This window comes from Coregonus clupeaformis, chromosome 11 (assembly GCF_020615455.1).
Source record: "Coregonus clupeaformis isolate EN_2021a chromosome 11, ASM2061545v1, whole genome shotgun sequence".
NCBI classification, from domain to species: Eukaryota; Metazoa; Chordata; class Actinopteri; order Salmoniformes; family Salmonidae; genus Coregonus; species Coregonus clupeaformis.
The window spans coordinates 2,609,503-2,632,615 of NC_059202.1; the positions used below are offsets into that span (position 1 = coordinate 2,609,503).

General features: G+C 41.4%; 1 protein-coding gene across 2 annotated transcripts in view; it reads right to left on the reverse strand.

Annotated features, from left to right (window-relative positions):
- The window catches only part of LOC121577000 (early endosome antigen 1), a 69,900-nt gene that overhangs the window by 28,726 nt on the left and 18,061 nt on the right, over positions 1 to 23,113 (reverse strand). For both annotated transcript variants that reach the window (XM_041890675.2, XM_041890674.2), the window contains exons 2-14: positions 22,180 to 22,257; positions 21,917 to 22,029; positions 21,594 to 21,648; positions 21,457 to 21,522; positions 21,150 to 21,189; positions 20,821 to 20,925; positions 20,319 to 20,440; positions 19,331 to 19,486; positions 16,028 to 16,144; positions 2,288 to 2,626; positions 1,926 to 2,075; positions 1,206 to 1,325; positions 659 to 862 (exon numbers count right to left, since the gene is read on the reverse strand). In XM_041890675.2, the coding sequence (XP_041746609.2) occupies positions 659 to 862; positions 1,206 to 1,325; positions 1,926 to 2,075; positions 2,288 to 2,626; positions 16,028 to 16,144; positions 19,331 to 19,486; positions 20,319 to 20,440; positions 20,821 to 20,925; positions 21,150 to 21,189; positions 21,457 to 21,522; positions 21,594 to 21,648; positions 21,917 to 22,029; positions 22,180 to 22,257 (1,665 nt within the window). The remainder of the gene's footprint in view (positions 1 to 658; positions 863 to 1,205; positions 1,326 to 1,925; positions 2,076 to 2,287; positions 2,627 to 16,027; positions 16,145 to 19,330; positions 19,487 to 20,318; positions 20,441 to 20,820; positions 20,926 to 21,149; positions 21,190 to 21,456; positions 21,523 to 21,593; positions 21,649 to 21,916; positions 22,030 to 22,179; positions 22,258 to 23,113) is intronic.

Genomic DNA, 23,113 nt, shown 5'->3' on the forward strand with positions numbered 1-23,113 from the left:
ATGAGTAGTGCATTACCCTAGGTTGGCAACAAATACATTCTAAGTGGTTTTAAATGGGGCCTTCTCTTTTCTGATTGTTTTAGATTGTTCAAACTACAACCCAAAATAATTTTCAGCATTTTCATCAATTTCTGCATTCCTTCACTAATTTGTTATCATTTCCACACTGTACCACACTTGTTTTGTGTTTGTATGCCTCTATTTTGTAAAAAAAAAAAAAAAAAAAGTCACTTTTCCTTTATCAGAATAATTATTCTTCTCTTTGACAAAGTATTTTCAATAGATTCAATGTCAGTTCTTACTTTCGCCACAAGGGGCATTGTGCCGATTTCTAGGGTGCTTTTGGCACCAGAACTGCCTCACAGGCAAGATTCATGGCAAAAAAAAGTGCATGTGCGCACATTCGGCACTAGTGCTGCCTCACAGGCCCTATTCATGAGAAAAAGCTCTTGCTAGCAAATTAGCAGTTCAACTGTTCGTTTTTTACTGGCGGTAAGAACGGACGATTGCCACCCTTTTTATCACTCAGTTTTTACATGTATATTACATTTAACAAACCAAACATTGTAATACCGTTATGTAAGGTAAAGTAAATATCCAAACCGGTCCGTGCATCAATACCGTATATAGTAAAATACGGTTTACCGCCCAGCCCTACCTGCGTCTGTAGTGTGTGGTTCTTCTCCTGTAGCTGGTTGAGCACGGCCGCCTCTCCCTCCCCAGCCTGGATTTTGGCCACCAGGTCCTCCCTCTCGGCCTCCAGCTGGCTCACACTGTCCTTGCTCTTCTGCAGCAGGGCATCCAGGTTCTGGATCTTCTGGTCCTTGTCCCCAATCTGACGCAGCACCTGCTCCAGGTCATTCTAACATGACAGGGACAAAGCGGCAGAGGGAAAAGAGTCAAACAAACGTGCTGTCTGAAGCACTTTCTAAGCAGAAGTCCTGGGTCCTGTTCATTAGACATCAGACAGGAAAAGAAATGGACTGAAACGGGGTGGGACGACATGGTCTTGTCCAATAACAAATGTTGTTTTCTGTTTTGCTAAGGTGTGCCCTAGTAAATACGACCTTGTACTAATGTGTGGTGGGTTTTCTGGTGCTGAGCATCACTTCACATAGGTTCTACTATACACACACAGTGAAAGAGGTGAGTTGTACTGACAAAATACTTTTCTTTAACTGCTACGTTGACATGTCCGGTAGTACCTGTGCCTCTCGCAGCTTGGTGTTGGTGTTCTGCAGCAGGCCCTGGAGCTCCTGGTGTTGCTGCTTAGCTTTCTCCAGCTGGTGCTGCAGGTCCAACGTCTTACTGCTGTTCTCCTTCAACTACAGCAGGACACACATACAGAGGTCAACCCCAATACAGTACCTCTGTTTATGGCCTCATTCCGAACCCCCACCTATAGAGAGACAATTCTACTAGGCAGGCCAATCTATAAAGGACCTTGTGCAACATATAACAGTATCGGTCTCTGTTCAACTCTACTGCTCCCATAAAAATACATGGTCGATATCACAGCTGGTCCACCCATCAGGGAACATGGACTTAAAGGGACACTTCAGGATTTTGGCAATGAGGCCCTTTATCTACTCCGATGAACTTGTGGATACCATTTTTATGTCTCTGCATGCAGATTGAAGACATTTGCTAACTAGCGTTAGCGCAATGACTGGAAGTCTATAGGTATCTGCTAGCATGTGCTAGGAGATACCCATAGACTTCCAGTGATTGTGCTAACGCTAGTTAACATTGGCGCACGAAACACTCTCTAACTTCCTTCATACTGGACACAGAGACATAAAAATGGTATCCACCTGCCTCTGGGGATCATTGCCAAAATCCCGAAGTATCCCTTTAAATGGGAATGTCTGTTCTAGTAATTCTATGTCTATACTCATCTTTTATGGAACTCGTGGTGTCCCTACCTGTTCCTCTGAGCGGGACAGTTTGATCTGCAGGTCGGCGGCTTGCTGCTCGCGGTCCTTCAGTTTCTCCCCAGAGAGCTGCCTCTGCTCCTTCAGACGGCCCTGCACCTCCCCCAGCTGGCGCTCCGCCTCCAGCAGCTTAGCATGCAGCTACAACACAGAGGAGGAGGGGAGGAAGAGAGGGAGGCTTATACCTAATATACAGTATCATTAATGAGCAAAGACTTGTGTGCGTCTGACCTGTGTGTGTGCACGTGTTTGCCTGTGCGCGTGTGTCTCACTGGTGTATGTTTATATGTATGTGTGAGAGTCTGACACGTAAGTTATTGGTGTCTGACCGTGTGCATGTGTTACTCACTAACCTGGCTGATCTCACTCTGCTGCACCAGGCCCTGGCTCTCCCTCTCCTCCCTCTGCTGCTGCAGCTGCTTCCTCTCCATCTTCACCTCCCTGTGCTTGGCCTCCAGCTCAGCCACCTCCCTTCGAAGCCTCCCGGCTTGGTCCCCCAGCTCCCCCAGCTCTGCCTGGGCTCTCTGCAGGCTGGCCTCGGCAGCCGCCGCCCGGGCCTGGAGCTCTTGCACCTCCAGCTCCCTCTGGTGCAGGCTGGCCTGGGCTGTCTTCTTGGAGACCTGCTCAGCCCTCAGGCCCTCCTCCAGCTCCTGAAACTCCTTCTCCCTGCGCACCAGCTTCTCTGAAAGCATCTGGAGGAGGGAACCAGAGGGGGTAAAGTGATTAGCTAGTGATTATGGTCCTGTGTGGCTCCGTGTGTAAGACTGTGGTGCTAGCAACACCAAGGTCGTGGGTACAATTCCGGCAGAGATCATCACAAACACATAGATGTATATGCTTACATAAGTTATATAAATTGCTTTGGATAAAATAGTCTGCTAAATGGCATATTAACAGGTTGTGAAGAGGCATTTCAGAATGTTTTGAAATACAGAAACGGATACTCTAAGGGGCAATCTGCTAAAGGGCGTAAGAACCTTCCCGCTTCTGATTTCAAGGTCATGTGTAATAGAAAAACTAAATGGAATGGAAAGTGTTATACACACACAGCTCCTTAGAATAGTTGCCATTGGGAGATGTTTACCAAAGTGAGGATATGAGGATTAATTTAATAGGACTCTTATTAACAGCTCAGTTCCTGTTAAACCAAACAAAATGTACAGATGCCTTCTCACGTATCATAGTGACGTTGGTCGTTCAACCTCTGAAAAGAACACTGCATCCCTACAGACCTGCAGAGGGGGGTGGAATTACATTTCCGAGGAATATGTTTTACGACAGAAACTTGAATACCGGGGTGTGTGTGTGTGTCTGTATGACGTGTGTGTGTGTGTGTGTAGTAAACTTGGCACAAGGGCAATGATATAGGATACAATTGTGTTAATGACAATGCTGCTAACTGGGGGACATGACTGGGATATAGAACATCCCAGACACTGATCTTTTGCCGCTCCTCCTCCTGTCCCACAGCAGCTGAGCCTCGTTTACGAGTGGCTCTATCGCTCCCTCTTCTTTCAAACCCTCTGTCCATCCCTCTCCTTCCATGTCCTAGTTTCAACCTTTGTTCATCTCTCCCCGATTTCTCGCTATCTCCTGTCTTTATGCATATTTTCCCTCCCCTCCCTCGTTGTTTCACTCTCTGTCCAGTATCCACCTCTTCTCTCGGTTTCTACTCAACTTAACTCTGTCCTCCCGTCTTTTCTTTTCTAAATATTTTTGAGCAGATAGGGAGAGGATGACAGTTGGGAAGGGTGGAGAGGGGTTGTATCATAGGGCAGTAGGCCGGATTCCAACCCATGCCAACACTGTAGACATGCGTTTAAGCACAGAGGCTGCAGCTTAGACAGCTACACTACACCTGTCTATACAATACATCCCCTCTTCTTTCCTCTGTCTAGGTAGCATATGTGAGTATCCAGACAAGACACCAAGCAGACAGGTTTGTTTTATTATTTATTTTAGACCAAGTTTTTATTTGTTTAGTCATTTTTTGTTGGGGGGGGGTTACAGGTACAATATCAATTAATATATTCCGTTTATATAACATGTACCGGTTGGCTGCCACTCAAAAGACAAACAAAAATAAGAAACACACACAGATAAATTATCATATTGATCAAACAGGATTTTGTAATAATACACCTCCAACTCCCCATCCCATTCCCCCTAGCCCAACATGTCTCCGTCCAACACCCCGCATCCGGAAAACATGTTTACCACCCCTTCGCAACTCAGGTTGGTTGTCAGTAGTGCTGAGCGATTAGTGCTTTTTGAGGTCGGTTCAGTTTCGGTTAGACTATTTTTAAAAATATCACGGTTCCCTCCTCAGTCTCTGTGTATGCTCCGCACAGACTGGACAAGTTTAAGATGGCACGCAATGGATTATGGTCATTGTAGTTCATTACCACGTTTTATGAGCTAAGTAGAATATTGGCCTGTTGGAAACTACAACTCCCTACTACATTGCACAGTTCAGTCTTGATCTGATTTATCTCTACAGAAACTAGCATGTCTTGTGGGTATGATACTGTTTTTGTGCGTCTAACTCTCGCTCATCAGTCACGATTCATTCAGGATTATCCGTAATCATGGTAGCATCCACATTAATGTAGAAGTGTTTAGAAACATATTCTATTCTTATTAACAATAAAAGTGACTCCAAAATGACACAATACATTATTTACCATTAATTTCTATTGGGCACAAAATAATCTGAAACACAACCAAAACAAACAGCAAATGCATCCAACAAATATGTAGAATCACAAGCATGCTACGAATATGGGACCAAATACTTAACTTTTTACTACTTTAACACACAAGTGAATTTCTCCCAATACTTTTGGTCCCCTAAAATGGGGGGACTATGTACAAAAAGTTGTGTAATTTGTAAACGGTTCACCCGATATGGATGAAAATACCCTGAAATTAAAGCTGACAGTCTGCACTTTAACCTCAGTCATTGTATCATTCCACAGTCATGTATCAAATCCAAAGTGCTGGAGTACAGAGCCAAAAACAACAACAAAAAACGTCAGTGTCCCAATACTTTTAGAGCTCACTGTGTGTGTGTTACATTCCCACAAGACAAACTCAAAATGTCGCTCACAACAAAGGGAACTAAAAAAGAAAAATCACTGACAACCAAACAAAACAGAAAGGGGTTCAAAAGGGGTTCTGAAAGGCACCCATATGGGTGCCCACTGAAAGTTGGTAAAGCCACAAGTAAGGGGTTCTTAAAGACACCCACCATGGATGCCCACTAGGTTTGCCTCCGAAAATACAAACTAAAACAAAAACCCACAACAACTTAGGATAGAGTAAAAGGAATATGGAGCAAAACAAACAGGGGAAACAAACACCAAAACTCAGCTTCTTTCCAACATCAATAGGTTGAGCTTGAAATAACACCACAGCTGATGTAAAGTGTAGCTCTCCCCAACATCTCTCAAGCTCAACTGGAGCACTGGGCCAGCCACTCCTAACTAGCACCTGGGCCAACACAGGTGAAACACCTTCCCACTAACGAGATGGCAACCAGCACAGGAGTAACACTTACTGACTGACGAGGTGACGCCAATCGGTGCGCCCTACGAGCTATACGTGCTAAAGTCCAACCTCAAAACATAAATGGAAAAACCAAAGACTAACACTGTACACGTACACACAGTGCATTCGGAAAGTATTCAGACCCCTTTACTTTTTCCACATTTTGTTACGTTACAGACTTATTCTAAAATTGATTCAATTATTTCCCCCCCCTCATCAATCTATACACAATACCCCATAACGACAAAGCTAATTTGTGCAAATAATTCGGGCTCCCGAAGACACTCCTGCGTTGTCTTGGCTGTGTGCTTAGTGTCGTTGTCCTGTCGGAAGGTGAACCTTTGTCCCAGTCTGAGGTCCTGAGCGCTCTGGAGCAGGTTTTCAAAGATCTCTCTGTACTTTGCTCCGTTCATTTTTCCTTGATCCGGACTAGTCTCCCAGTCCCTGCAACTGAAAAACATCTCCACAGCATGATGCTGCCACCACCATGCTTCACCGTAGGGATGGTGCCAGGTTTCCTCCAGACGTGACACTTGGCATTCAGGCCAAAGAGTTCAATCTTGGTTTCATCAGACCAGAGAATCTTCTTTCTCATGGTCTGAGAGTCCTTAAGGTGCCTTTTGGTAAACTCCAAGCGGGCTGTCATGTGCCTTTTACTGAGGAGTGGCTTCTGGCCACTCTACCATAACGGTCTGATTGGTGGAGTGCTGCATAGATGGTTGTCCTTCTGGAAGGTTCTCCCATCTCCACAGAGGAACTCTGGAGCTCTGTCAGTGACCATCGGGTTCTTGGTCACCTCCTTGACCCAGGCCCTTTCCCCCCAATTGCTCAGTTTGGCCGGGCGACCAGCTCTAGGAAGAGTCTTGGTGGTTCCAAACTTCTCCAATCAAGTTGTAGAAACATCTCAAGGATGATCAATGGAAACAGGATGCACCTGAGCTCAATTTCGAGTCTCATAGCAAAGGGTCTGAATACTTGTGTAAATAAGGTATTTCTGTGTTTTATTTTTAATAAATTTGCAAACATTTCTAAAAACCTGTTTTCGCTTTGTCATTATTGGGTATTGTGTTTAGATTGATGAGGAAAACAAATAATTTAACCCATTTTAGAATAAGGCTGTAACGTAACAAAATGTTGGGCTTTATAGATTGTTTATTTGTATGGGTTGGGCTTTAGTGGAGATTATTCTTTACAGAGTCAATTATATTTGTCCAGGCCTTCATTATTCCTTGACTAGCACCATTAAATTCTCGCTGTCGATAATTCTAATGTTATCACTTCTAATAGTAACTGTATCCACTAGCGAATTGGGAGAGAGTGGGGGGATTGCCATCTAAGAGCCAACACATTTTCTTGCGGCAGAGCTGCCTGCCAGCAGTAATGGAAATACAAGTTTGGTACGGAGAGTCCTCCTACGTCTTTCCTTTTATGTAAGTTTAATTTGATCCGGGATCACTTACCTTGCCATATGAATTTTGAAACCACAGTATGAACTGTATCCCAATAGCCAGAAGGGGTAGACATTTGAAGCATTGAACTACAAAAATTCCACCTTTAGAATATATTCATTTTGACAATAGATATTCTGCCGTTTGAAACATCTACTGAGGTCAGATCGAATTGATTTGAGCATTGTGTTAAAGTTTCAGGCAATGGTATAATCTAAAGGAAGGAAATATATCTACTCCCAAATATTTAAAATGGTAAATGATTGGGATTCCATAAGTAGAGATGCAGTAGGGCTGATTTAGTTAGATTCATTTTATACATTTAGCTTCATCTCAAGTTATCTATGATTTTCAATGCATTTGGGAGTGATTGAGATACAGTGTCTAGATATAGTAAAATATTGTCTGCGTGTAATGAGATGAAGTGATCAGTAGATTAAGGAAATGTATGTTATTTCCTTTGATTGACCAATTGCCTGGGCCAGGGGTTCAATGTATAATAAAAATAGCTCACCTTGTCTGCTGCTTCTAGTGATTCTGAACAGAGAAGAGCAGATATTGCCTGTTATAGCCATGGCTGAGGGATTGGCATATAGAATTTTAATCATATTAATGAAATTGGAGCAAATTCCCATATGTTCCAAGACAGACAAGAGATATGAACATTCTAGTCTAAAAAAGTTTTTCTGCATCGAGAGATAAAACAGCCTAAGGTGCTGTTGTTTCTGATAAAGCATTTAAGATATGCAAGTCAGATTATCAGAGTATAAATAAATAATAATAATAATAATAATAATAATATGCCATTTAGCAGACGCTTAAATGTTTAACAAACCTGCTTTGGTCCGTGTAGACCAATTTGGGTAAGTAAGTCTTGAGACGGGACAACAACATTTAGGAAAACAGTATAATATCTGTGTTTATCAAAGATAGGGGGCAATAGTGAGAACACTGGGTGGCATCCTTACCTTTTTTTTATAAAAGCGAAATTAGTGCTGTATTTACATCTCTCCCAAATGAAACTTTCTAAACGTCTGTGTTAATAATTGAGAAATAGTGGACCTAATTGATTCCAACATTTTAAATAAACCTCAGGAGGAATACCGTCCCATCCAGATGATTTGACTTTATTCATGCTATCCAATGCTTTTGAGTTCATTGAGAGAGATTTGGGCTCCCAGCGAGGCTGCTTCCTCTGTTGAGAGAAGAGAAGTTCTTAATTAATTTTAGAAAGGACTTAGTCTGGGTTGATGTGGATTTACAATCAGAGGTGTACAGTTCTTTATTGAAGCAGAATAATCTTTGATTAATTTGGGTTCTGATAGTGATTCTCCTGTTTCAGATTCAATAGTTGCTATATCAGCTAATTGATAATTACTTCGTAGCTTGTTGGTTGAGTAACTCGATGGATGGCAAATTCTGCTCTTTGTCTTATCAACAAATTAAGTTCCGTCTTGACTTTGGAAAGAGTAATAGCTACCTGGTCTGAAAAACGTGTTTGTTGAGAACACTACAACGGAGTTAACATTTCCAATTCTGATATCTTCTTCAATTGTGATTTATTCAACCCAGATCCAAATGCAGTTGCATTATTTTTTATATAACCTTTGGTGGCATCCCATAGAATCCGAGGGTTAGACTGATTTTTTTAAATTATCATTATGAATTAATTTAATTACATTTCAAATCGATCACAGAATGTCAGATTTTGTAGTAATGAAATGTTCAAACTCCATCTTGTGGCTCTTCTAGGAGATTCTGAAATGTGTAGTTGGCAGTAGTAGGCATGATGATCAGACAAGCTCATATGTCAAATTCCTATTTTCTTAATTTTTGTAAGTAGAGGTGTAGATAATATAAAATCGCTTCGTAACAATGTTTTAAATCTGTTTGAGTAGAAAGTGTACTCTTTTGCTTTTGGATTATGTGCTCGCCAGGCATCAAATGAGGTTGCAATCAGAGAGTACATGTTGAAGAGCCTTGGTTCCGTGTGGATTGTAGTTGGTCTTATTAGACTTGTTCCCCATGTCCAAAATGGCATTAATGTCTGTCCCAATAACCAGTTGGAATTCAGTTAATTCTGACAATATTCTGTACAAAGATTTAAAAAAACGTAGGATCATATGAATTTAGAGCATACACATTAATAAAAGCAATTTCTTTCCATTATGGATACATTTAAGGAAAGTGATTCTGCCTTCTTGGTCTTCGCCTTTACCCAAGATGGTGATTGAGTTTCTTATGTATCATTATGGATTACACCTTTAGTTTTGGTTGGGGCTGATAAAAAAAGCAGCCAGTTTGTACAAATGGTTCTGCATTCTATCTGCATCCATTTGGGGCAGGTGTGTTTCTTGGAGCATTGCTATATTAATATGGTTTCTTGCTAGGATATCAAGACAGCTGGAACATTTTGATAGGACAATTAAGCCCTTTCAAATTCCAAGAGAGAATATTAATTATATAATTGTTATCTTTAGTGTTGATAAGTCCATGGATGTGTAACAAAAATAAGGATTGGGATGCACATTTCTGTAAATTTTGCTGCTGACTGACTCATTAACCGGTCAACAAAAGGTAAAACAATTTCCAAACAGTAAAATGACGTGACCAACAGAAAATACTATCAAAGATCTGTATATAATGACGAGATGCTTATGTTTCCACCCTAAAAATGGGAGTCGTCCCAAGGCAGGTGACAAGCTTAGGCCCAAAATAAGCCCATAGAAACACATTGGACTTATTATGGACAGATTTAGGCGATAGTGAAACCTCTCGCTTCGCCTCTTCCTCCCCGATAGTATGCATGCATACAAGGACCGGACATTTTTCATTAAGAGCTTAATGGAAACATGCAACAATAGCAAGCCTATCGTCTTACTGTCAAAAGGCTATAGCCTATTATTGAACATGCAACTCCTGTAACGAAGCAGCTCACAAAACGTAATTTTCAAACATTTGCCCAAATGCAATTTGCGGAAAACACAGTTCTAAACTGCGCACCTAATGCGAGCAGTTCCATATGTGACAGAGATGAAAATCTCTGTTAGAAACTTAGAAAGAGGGGGAATCTAATAGCAACTACTATGATGGGCTGCTAATTTGACTAGGATTGTGCCTTTGGCTTCTGGACAACGAAAGAAAGTGGATATGAAAACCAACAGAACAGGAGAGAAATGTTGGTTAATGGCATGAGGAAGTCTTTATAAAATTGCCTCCACATTTCTACGGATGGATTTTCGCAAGGCTACTTTGAAGCAAGGTAAGACATGCCTCATTATTTGAAGTAAAGTAAAGTAAAACGTTCAGGTTTCAAACAATTATACTGCCTCAAGCTCACATTGCAAAGTGGTGGGTGACGCGCTGATAGTCAACGGTAGGCAGGCTTTAGCCTATACACCCGAATGGCGAATGGGAGGCGCGCTTTACACGGTCTCCTATAGACCGATAAGCATGACTGGTCAAATGTATTTTCGGCAGCTAACTGAATAACGGTTAACCGTTAACACCCTCCCTCTAAACCATTCCCCCCTCCCTCCCCAGTTCCCCCCACTCTGCATTATCACTACAGGGTTGCGAGTGGCAGCCTTACCTATGGAGTCTCTTAAGACTAGACCAGTCTGTCCTTTCAGCCTATAAGCATCCTCTAGAGAACGTTGCCGGGCGTTCCTTTAGCATATGCATATCAACCATCAAGGTGCAGCTAACATAAGCACCAACGCTTGATAAATAGAGCATAAACTATTGTAAAGGATGAATTGCATGAATAAATATTTGTGAAAATATATCAATCAAAAAATATAACAATAGTTATTTGTTTAGATATAGTCAAGGGTGTTTTGTATAATTCTACAAAGTCCTAGAAAAAAACAGTAGGCCTATAGCCTATTTTAGTTTCCCTTACAATAAAAACAGTAGGCCTATAGCCTATTTTAGTTTCCCTTACAATAAAAACAGTGTAATCCATTTGATCAACTTCATTTGAAGATTCGATTAGAGTTATAGTATTTTTTTACATCCAGTTACAGCTTCTTTTAACAAAGTAGAATTGAAAAATATAATAATAATAATAATAATAATATAACCAGTCAGGTGCGCAAATAACATTATTTGCTTTATTGCTAAACAAAAGCACCAGTGCATGAACAATTATAAAAAGGATGAATTGCATAAATAAATATTTGTGGAAATCTAAAAACAGTCATTTGTTGATTGTCTCGGACACTACTGTGCCCTTATATTCGTGCCTTTACGCATGAATCAATCTCGTCTTCTCTTTATGCTTTGGGTCCACAGTCAGCGTTGGGGCTTTGTGTAAGCAAGCCCCACAAACAAATCGGTTGCACTGCACACAGTTTTCATGGGCCTTGTTTCGTGTGCACCTGCCGCAGGTGTCGCATAATCTCTCTGAAGCGGTTGCATGGCATGGTCTCTCTGAAAAAGTCCACCCCATACCCATCAGACCAAAATGACTCCACATCCATTCTCTTTCCACCATATGCCCCAAGGATATACAAGATTGCAATAAACGATTAGAGTTCTTCCATAGACGTATCCCACACTGTTTCCTTTTCTGTGCGCATGAGCAACAGTACAATCTCTGATGTCACATAAATTCGTCACTCTTTTCTTCCCAAACCGTGCCATCCCTCCCAGACTCTTGTCTCACCGTGGCAGTTGGCTCTGTTCTGGTTTTTCTGCGGCAGAGGCTCAAAGTCAACATCAGAATCAGATGAAGACCCTTCATCGGCAATGTCGATTTCAAGCTCAATATCTGATCCTCCATCCGATTCCAACTCATCTAAATTCTGCAGCATTTGCAATGCTGTCAGTGCGTCCATTCGTTTGGTTCGGCTTGCCATTGTGAACTACACACATTGTATGTTGTACTCATTTTACATTTTAGTCATTTAGCAGACGCTCTTATCCAGAGCGACTTACAGTTAGTGAGTGCATACATTATTTTTAATAAAATAAATTCATACTGGCCCCCCGTGGGAATCGAACCCACAACCCTGGCGTTGCAAACGCCATGCTCTACTAACTGCGCTACATCCCTGCCGGCCATTCCCTCCCCTACCCTGGTCGACGCTGGGCCAATTGTGCACCGCCCCGTGGGTCTCCCGGTCGCGGCCGGCTACGACAGAGCCCGGGTTTCGAACCAGGATCTCTAGTGGCACAGCTAGCCCTGCGATGCAGTGCCTTAGACCACTGCGCCACTCAGGAGACTCTGTGTCTGATTTGATTCTGAGGGGAAATTGTATACCATTTCCAGCCTTTCATAATAAAATAATTAGACCGCCCACAATTCTTCATCATTACACTACTGTTCTAAATTCAATAATCTTCACCCTCATCATTCAGATCAAATCAAATTCAAATCCTCCTCTTCACCCTCATCATTCAGTTCATTGAAGTCACATGCACCATTATCAGTTTCTAACTGGTTTCTATTGCCCATTCATCCATTGACGACAGAATAGCATATTTTAATTTTAATTGTATTATGTTACCAGCTTTTGCTTAGTAGCCAGAGCAATGCTGCCACGCGAGTGGTCATGTGCTGAATGCATGGACAGCACAGATATTCTTGAAAAAAGTTACATTTGGAATTTTGAAAGTTTATTTGACAAATGTAAGTGTCATAGAAACTGCATAATATGCTATTTCTGATACTATATAGAAATCTAAATATTTTACTGCATGTGACTCTGAAGGAGGATTTGATAAAGAGATGCTCTTTTCCCTCCATCTGTAAATTACAAGATGCACCCATCTCTTCATGTACAATTTGACAACTGACAAGCCTAATATTGTCACTCATCAGAATATTGCCAATTTTATCTTGTCTATAGGCTAACTCATTCTGTGTGAAATTAGTTTTGGTATAGTTTAGGTGTAGTTTCAATGGGCCGGCTGTGCAGGCTGACTGGCATCATTTGTTTCCCGCTTATCAACTTGGATAGAGTCAAGGATATATTTTGTATTATTCTTAAGGCCTATTGCAACACATAGCATGTTTTTGTTTCCCCTTACAATAAATCTGATTAATAATAGAGTTACAGTAAATAAAACAGTCCTGTAAAACGTCAGATACAATGATATCAACGCAGTCAAATTATTAACATGAGCGCCAACGCTGATAAATAGGCATAACAAACTCATCATTACACTGTTGTTCTAAATTAAAATCAACCTCTTCACCCTCATCATTCAGTTAGGCCTAATTTCAATTTGATTGTGAAGTAACTTGCACAATTATCGCCCATTCCATACATTTGTCATTCATTCAGTAGTCTGGTATCGTTTGCGTCGCTGGATAGAGTCAAGGATATGTTTTGCATTATTCTAAAAGACCTACCGCAACATGTAGCATGTTTTCATTTCCCTTACAATAAATTAAAATTAGTAATAGATTTATAGTAAATAAAACTGTCCCAAAACAGCTTATTTTTACAGGTATCAAGGCTCTAAATACTTTTCTGTTTGTGATTTCAAAATTCTAACAAATAAGCAGTGTAAAATACAAACATTTAGGGAAGGAGCAGGAATTATTTAAATTTTTTTGCAATTTTATTTATTTATTCACAAAATCAAAACGTCAGTGGCCGTTGGCCTATGGCGGTTCTAGTGTTAAGCAGCATATTTTTTGGGGGGGGTCTTTAAGGTATTCAAAAATAAATAAAATTAAACAAAATAAGTAACAATTTTCAGACCTTTACATTTTAGTTTGCATACTTGATGAGTTAGGGTGGCTAATGAAGAAAAAAAAGACAGAAAAGGAAAAAAGTTGGCTAAATATAACTGGTATGCAAGCCTAAACAGTCAAATAGGATGGCTGTAGGAGAAAAAGCTCTTGATTCATTATTATTAGCAATATGGTTTAAATGACATTAAACAAATAAAGTCATTAGCGTAAATGGAGGGGGACAGCAATCAACATAAAAATATTAAGGAATTGTGTGGTAGCCCATATGGGACTGGCCATCTATCCTAAACAGTAGTACAATAACAATTGTAGGGGAATAGCTTCCAATTTATATTGCCATATTTAGAGCATAGGGAAGCAATGCGCTGTAGCCCCACAAGGAAGCAGCCTGTATGACACTTCAATATATTTCAGTCTGTATGACACTTCAATATATTGGCAATTTTTTATTCATAAGTGTGGCGTCATCATTGTCTAAATGGCCTGGACCATAGGCAATATAATAATAAGTCCAATGTTTAGCAATAATAAAGTGTTCCTTTTACCCAATTGAGGGGGTGTCTTCATCATTGTCTTAAGCTGTGGGCAGCATCATAGTCATAGGCTAGAATGTGTGATTGTGCATGGAAAGCGTACCTGAATATTGAGCCAGTCAAATTGGGGTTAGCATAGATCTGTCAGTTCGTCCCCTTGTGTGTTGGCCTTGATGTGCTTTTTGAGGTCTTGAGTCTCCTTGGCAGTGGAAAGTGTGTGTGTTGTATTCTGGAAGGTTTGAGTTTTGTCGGGTGGATGAAGCCGCATCTCAGGTTTAGCTTGTGTAGCTGGGATCTCACCTTGTAGGTCGCCCTCTGTTTCAGCAGTTCGCCGTCTGACTACAAAACTGTGGATTCGTACAATCATACACAGAGATTCGTTGTGGAGAGGACACGTGCGGTGCACAATGTTTATCAGTGGCATGGGACCCAGCTTCTCCAGCCCAAACAGTTCATAGAAAAGACTGCTCATTAAGGAAGTTGGGTTCCCATGTCCACACCAGTTTCCAGTCCTGTGACCCGCACATTGAATTTCCATTAACTATTTGAGTGATTCTGTTGCCTTTTTTAGGAGATAGATGACCATCTTATTTCATGCTATTTCCAGGTCATGGAGTCGCCCCTCTGTCACATTGGCTGCTGTCTCCAAATGTTCCACTTTAGTTGAGTAGGTATCCACTTTAGAAGTGAGCAGTGCAAGAGATTAATTTACCGGTTTTAATTGCAAGTTGAGGGGAGAGGTAATTTCCTCACGAACAATCTCTTGGACAGTACCGGCCAACTCCTTCTGTTTTCGGGTGTTGAGACGCCATTTTCCCCACAGGTGAATTGTGAACGGACAGATTATGCTAGGTGCTGGAGAAAAATAGACCTGCTAGTTGTTCCTTGTAATACAGTGAACATCCCACACCTTAATATGGTGTTATATGTTGACAATTAACTGAAAATAAGTATCTTATTTCAGAGTTATATTGTAAAAAGAAAGCCACAAGAAAGTCACACGTTTCAATGCATGCCACCGGAAAATCACGTGATTTTTCTTTTATTTAACCAAGGAAGTCAAATTGAGATTTACATCTCTTTTTCAAGTGAGCCTGAGTGGGGGTTCTGTGGTGGGCTACCATCCAGCTCCCTAATCCCCCCTCTCTCCCAGACACTTACTTGGGGAACAGAGAGCAGCTGTGTCGGCAGCACGACCAACACGCCGGACATTTACATTTACATTTTTGGGCTTTAATTCCTATCTGGCAACCCAAACAACAGCCCTTAAAGCTGAAAGCCCCACCGGGCACATCGCTGCGGTTACCTGCAATTGTATATTTCAGCCCAAAGTGACAGGTTGCCATGGCAGGGGTATGGCAGAGATTAACCCCCGGCTGGTTTAATTATAGGCCTGTGGTTGTGTGTGTGCATGCGTGTTTTGTCAACATGTGAAGTTGCCAATGAAAGCTCATCACAGGCTGGTGACAGCAGAGCATTGAGATGGAGAGGGTGGTACGTGCGGAGGCTGGGTTAAGATACTTAGAGAATGGCCTTGCAAGGCTACCACGTTTTAGCGAGGGGCAGTCGGTATGGCATGTTAAAATGACTGCAGTCACCGTAAATTGGGGACTTAGTGTCTATTGCTATTTCGGTTGGCACATCCATAGGTGGAAGCGCAAGTGTTAGTGTTTCATCTGTTGTTAGGATTGTAAAGGTGTCAAATGAAGGTGTCAAACTAAGTGTCTTAACGGGAGGTCAATACCCTGAATTTGTGATGGTGGTGACATGGACTGATGGAGCATCGATTAAACTATGGGAGGGGAAGTATTAGTTGTGTGAAAGTGTGTGTGTGTGTGTGGAATTGTGTGTTACCTGGATCTGTTGCTGCAGGTTGTTCAGAGAGCTCTGGAGTTGGTGGATCTGCTGGGTGTACACGGCTGCCTCCTGAGGTCCCTTTTCTAGCTCTGCCTTCAGCTGGGAGATGGTCATCTGGAACATACACAAAAACAATGTGAGATACTTTACTTTGTATACATGAAAAACATTCACATGCCTTTGTGTCAGATTCTGGACGAGTGGTCAACACTCCAGATTCAGGAGAATTACACACCCACTGGCGACATGGAGTTTAACCACAAATAAAAAAATATTTTAAAAGCATTCACATGCCACGACTTGGCATTCTTGAAAAGACAAAACAGCAAGCCTACAGAGCATCCATACAGAACAAAGAGCGAGCCGAGCAAAGAATCACAATTTGTATGCAGTCACATAAAAACAAACATACAGGGAGCAGGGACACCTCAAATAAAGAAATCACATTCCTGATAACGAAATCTGCACATCGTCCAGCTAGGTGACCCTCGGGAGCAAGCAGGAAGCGGTTGTTAGTGTTACAAAGTTGGGGTTATTAAGCGGATCTACTAAAGTCGGGGTGGATGGGTCGTGTAGTCTAGCACAGTTAAAACAGGTTGTGGACAGGGTGTGGTGTAGTCTAGCCCAAGTAGGACAGGGGAGGATGGGTAATGTAGTCTACTAGCCCATGTAGGACTACAGGATGAGCCAGGCAAGATCTCCATGAACCTATGAGCTTTATTCACAATTTATTATTCCGTTATAAAAGGTCATGTGAGTCCTTAACAGTAGCGACCTTCAACAAAATGTATTCATATGCAAAATACTTCAGCTTTTTATATTCTGAAGTGATGCAAGTTGTGTCATCTATTAGGAGAGCCAATTAAAAGTAGTTTGTGCGTGTTTGTGTATAAAGCTCATTTAGCATATTTCTGCCTAATTATCTATGTTTGGACTGCTGTTGAAATCCCGAGAGATTAAAGCGATTGAAACAGAAAACAAGAGGCTGATGTGTCACCCAGAAGAACCAGTGGGATTCTAAACTACTGTCCCAGGCAGTTAACTCACCACAACAGCAGCACTCGTTAATTAATTACAGCTGAAGGCTATTACGTAATTAAAAGAATAATAAACAAAAAACAGAGCCAAGGTCTTCTAATATTTGAATGTATTCATTCAATCCCTTATTGTGCAGTTGAATATATCAACCAGAGGTCTGTATTGCAGTCCAGAGAGGAGACTGATGGGAAATGGGGACTGGCAGAGAGAGATAGAGATTGAGGGGGAGCTGGAGCGGACACAGGTTTCATCCAAAATAACACCCTATTCCCTATTTAGTGCACCAGGGACCTGCCCAAAAGTAGTATACTATGTAGGGAATAGGGTGCCATTTGGGATGAAACCACAGTCAGAAATACTCCCTGCTAGTCTTCTCCTTCTCCTCCCAAAGTCAATAATGCATGAAATATCGCTGAATTATGCAGAGACAGACACTGCAGGATCAAACATCCCTTTATCTAAAAACATTGAATATGAAGTTTATTGTAGCCAATGTAGAGCGTGTTTTTAAGTGTAGGTGCTAGGTGAGGGAGAGTCAGTGTAACGTCTAATCAGTGTTTACGACTAGGCAAAGGTTGTAGAACGAGAGTAAAAGGGTTTCTGGTTAATGAGAAATGGTTAAACAAAAACTTCATATCCACTTGGAGAACCCTTCTATGATGTCAACGCGATGTGAATGAAGTACGCGACAATTCAACAATTGTTAAAGGGCATATAAAACGTTTCCTTTTTCATTCACTTATTTACATAGTTTTCTGACTGTGTATGTGATAGGGATGTGCTTCTCTCTTTACAAGCACGATTCGATACGAATCTATACTAAACAAAAATATAAATGCAACAATTTCAAAGATTTAACTGAGTTACAGTTCATATAAGGAAATCAGTCAACTGAAATAAATGTATTAGACCCTAATCTATGAATTTCACGACTGGGAATAAAGATATGCATCTGTTGGTCACCGATACCGCAAAAAAATTAAAATGGGCCTCACAATACACCTCAGGATCTCGTCACGGTATTTCTGTGCATTCAAATTGCCATTGATAAAATGCAATTGTGTTCGCTGTCCATAGCTTATGCCTGCCCATACCATAACTCCACCGCCACCATGGGGCACTCTGTTCACAACGTTGACATCAGCAAACCGCTCGCCCACATGACGCCATGAACGTGGTCTGCGGTTGTGAGACCGGTTGGACGTACTGCCAAATTCTCTAAAATGACATTGGAGGCGGTTTATGGTAGAGAAATGAACATTCAATTCTCTGGCAACAGCTCTGGTGGACATTCCTGCAGTCAGCATGCCAATTGTATCTGTGGCATTGTGTTGTGTGACAAAACGGCACATTTTAGAGTGGCCTTTTATTGTCGCCAGCACAAGTTGCACCTGTGTAAAGATCATGCTGTTTAATCAGCTTCTTGACATGCCACACCTGTCAGGTGGATGGATTATCTTGGCAAAGGAGAAATGCTCACTAACAGGGATGTAAACAAATTTGTGCACAACCTTTGAGAGAAATACGTTTTTTGTGCGTATGGAACATTTCTGGGATCTTTTATTACAGCTCATGAAACATGGGACCAACACTTTACATGTTGCGTTTATATTTTTGTTCAGTGTAGATACATGGGCTCAGATACCATGCAAGAATGATACTTTTAGTTTGAAACAATTCGGTGTGATTCAATTTGATTCGTGAAACGAATCGATGCGGTAAGAATACGATTCAATGCACTAACAATTGTTGCATGAACATATTCATTTTCCATTTTTAATTAATATCTTATAGTGATGGAGGTCAGGAGCTGGATCTGTCTGAGTCGACTTCTCTGAGCTGAGTGGCTGTGTGTGTGTGATATATATATATATATATATATATATATATATATATATATATATATATATATATATATATATATATATATATATATATGATGCATGTTTCATTTGGATCGGTTTGGGCTCCCGCGTACCAATGTACTTGCATCTTAAGCATTTGAACCGGGGACGAAGCATATCGGTGAATCGTTACATCCCTAGTACGTGATTGTGTGAGTGTGTGTATAGATGATTACAAGCATGTTTACTAAAGTCTCCCTTGTGCAAACAGAGGAGCCAAAGCACTAGTTGACTAGCTGCCCTAACCCCTTGGGCCTGCCTTGCACTGAGGAATAGTGAAGATACTAGCAGTAAATACTGGACCAGTAACACAAAACTAAACCAACATCAAGATGGGCCATTCCCCCTGCAGCCTTACCTCTGAGCTGGTGTGGTCAGCCTGCAGCTGCTCGTATTTGCTCTTGAGGCGTTCTGACTCCTCCTCCCTCTCACGTGTCATGCTGTCCATCAACGTCTGCACCTGAATCAGCTCCTTCCGCAGTACCTCCACGTCCTCCACTCCTGGCCGCTGCAGCTAGGGGGCAGAAGGTTAGAGCAGAGGGGAAGAGGTTTGGGGGAAGTGAAGAGGGGTTAGGGGACCACTTTAGAGTTAGGGTAAAGGTTTGGGGTGAGGTTCATAACATCATAAGTGTCTTTTCTGCCCTCTCCTCTCTGACATAGAAATGAATGACAATGAAAACTAGCTGAACTACCTAGAAAGAGATGGTAACCCCAGCAATCCCAGTCATGACTAATTCAACTTCCTTCATCATAAAATACATGGTTATATACACTATACACAAACTCCATGTATCCATAACAACAGTGAAGAAAGGACCCTATTAGGTGCAAACATCTATGAAGGCTCCAGGATATCCAAACAGACAACAACAAATTGCCTTAATTTCAGTGTTTATCAGTGAAACCCTCTATTAGCTTTATCGGTCACTGTCATCTTTGTTGACAAATGGGTTTCCCAGAAACTAAGCCCAACATCCAATGTGTTTACTAACAACAAGTACTGAGTACGAGGTGAAAATAAAACTCTGGGAATATAGTCTAGTATGGAAGTTAAAATATAGGCTACAAGCAAATGATATAATCAGTGCAAGTTAGCATTTTCTCAAAAATAACATTGTGTTTATTTTTGTGCACTGTGACATGTCTATAGCTGTACAGTATGTGTAGAAAGGTTCCTATCTGTATGTGTGCCTGTGCGTGTGTGTGTATGTATATACACACACACGCACAGTGTGTGTGTGTGTGTGCCTGAGTGTGTGTGTATGCATGACTGTATATGTCTGAGTGTGTGAATGCTTTTATGTATCCATGTCTGAGAGTGTTTACACCCAGTCTCTGTTAGTTACCAGTTCAGTGTGGAGCTGGTCCTTGTCCTGCCTCTCTCTCTGCAGCTCCTGGCTCAGGTTTGCCAGCCTCTGGTCTGCAGCCTCCCTCAGGCTCTTCTCCTCATCATAACGAGACTTTACGGCTATCAGGGTCACCAACACACATTAAATAGAATTTCCCTTTAGGGATCAATAAAGTATAAATATGTCTATTTATCTTCTATCCTAACCCTTACCTCAGAGCTACCTGCCTATGGAACATCCATTTCCCAAAAAATATAAATTTACACAATGAATAGTGAAATAGTGTTGTTCAATCAAAGCAGCTTTAGAGGAGCTAAATGAACTATTCCTCAGACTCCCTACTGAACACAACACAATAGATTCACACTATGGCCCAGATATGAAGTGTGGAGAAGAACTTCCACTGTGGTTTCCAACAGAGTCAGCCAGCAACACACAGTGCTCCCAGTCACACCCACCACACTGACGCTGGATATAAAGATGGCCGCCACACACTAACCCACTATATCTGTGGCCAGCTGGGCAGCCTTCTGCTCAAACAGGTCTTTCATCTGCTTGATGTTGAACGTCTCTGTCTCCGCCTCGTTTAGCTTAATTGCCAGGGCTGCACGGGGGAAAGGGAAAGGAATGAGCATCAATATGTCAGTGATTAAAGTCCATAGGAATTCAAGAACTGGGATGTGTTCATTTGAGCACACCATAGCAAAACGTTGTGCAAGGGAAAATGAAAACAAACATTTCTTATTGGACGATTACATAAAGTACTTATTAGTTTCTGAATGTTTTCTTCTGTTTGGGGCCTAATGAACATGATCTTAATTCACTCACCAGAATCCTCTGAGCCCGTCTGGCCATCGTTCTGTGGAGCCTGAAAAGAGAGGAATACTGATGTCACACCATACCAGCTAAGCGTTGTATCAAGCATTGCCTAACTGTAAAATGCATTTGACTGTAGTTTGTTATTTTATTATCGCTTGACTGCTACCACATCCTTATTTCATGTCAATTCCCCAAGGCATTCTGGTACAATTTGAAATGAAAAATGAAAATGTATTGGAACTGAGGAGGGCTTTAATTTCTGAGGAAGTGACCGTCATAAGATATTATTTGATATTAGGCATCTTAGAGAAATTACTTGCTTCAGGTGTCCTTGCACTTTGTCCAGTTCCTTCTTCAGCTCCCCAGAGAACCATTTCTCCTCCTGAAACACACACAATCAATAAACCTAATAAATGATCTATATAATCTCTTCCCAAAAATGTATGTTCGTACCTTGAGCGAAGTCTGCAGTTCTTGCAACTCTTGCCGGAGAAGCACAAGGTCTTCACTGAAGGAAAAAAGGAGGACATTTACCTGAAATGTACTTTAAATGTTCTTTATTCATCTGTACTTCTATAGAACACTTTGTAATTACTGTAAGTATATAAGGATAAGATAGACTGAGGAAGAAGAAAATGTGTGGGTGTCCTGGTAAATGTTATGACTAGGCGCCATAGGAGGAAAAAGGTATAGGATAAGTCTAGTATTCTACAGGCCTAGCTCAAGGACAACGAAGTATAACCCTTATGTTAAACAGTAGAGAAAGGGGTTCTTACCGGCCAGGGCCCATGTGGGAGGGCTGGTCTCCCGAATCGTGGTATAGTTCATAGTGCTTGAACAGCTCCTCTGCTGAGTTGTGGGACTTCATGCACTGGGGACAGATGAACCCCTACATACAGACATAGATGTTATCAGGCTACAGGATACAGGAGAGGGATCATGGCCCTACAACTTAATGTTCAGTGGAACAGTAGCCCAGGGGTTCCCACTTTGGTAGGCAATACAGTCAGTCAAGTGAGTTACACGAGACAATTGTTACCTCGGAGGTCTGGTCATTGTTGAGGTCTGCACTGGGCTGGTCTGAATCAGAGTTCTGAGCGCCTCCTTTCCCAGGAGTCTGTAGGAGGGAGGCAAAACAAGGGAGGGAGGTAACATGGTCAAATGTGAGTCACAGCAGTGGGCATCTTGTTAGGCCATCCATTCGCTGAAATCTACCAAAACGAGTAGCGTTGGCATGTTATGGGTATTGAAGAACAGCTCCGGTATGTTATTTTCTTCCACAGTTACGCTAGCTTAAACTGAATAGCCTAGACTAGGGCTGGCACAATTACCATAAAACCATGTAACCGACAGTTATTGATGAAGACTATCATGAAAATAAAATAACCATAATAACCGTTTTATTTTCAGAGCCTTCAGAAAGTATTCACACCCCTTAAGTTTTTCCACATTTTGTTGCGTTACAGCCTGAATTTCAAATGGATAAAATTTAGATTTTCTTTTTCACTGGCCTACACCCAATACCCCATAAATGTCAAAGGGGAATTATGTTTTTAGAAATTTTTACAAATTAATTACAAATGAAAAGCTGAAATGTCTTCAGTCAATAAGTATTCAACCCCTTCATTATGGCAAGCATAAGTAAGTTCAGGAGTAAAAATATGCTTAACAAGTCACATAATAAGATGCATGGACTGTGTGCAATAGTGTTTAACCCTCTAAACCCTGTCTAAGCCAGGGGAGGGGTGGTGGTGGTGGTGGTGGGGGGGTTCTATAAAGCTAAAATCTGGAATTGTTTTAAGATGTCATACCAAGGATCATTTAGCTATTTGATATGGAATGTTATGACCCTTTAAGGTATCAAGAAAACATGTATACATTTTTTATGAAACATTGAATTTGGCATTACTGCTATTAGACCATCGAAATGCATTGAATAACAGATTCACTACATGGAACAACAGACAGTCCTC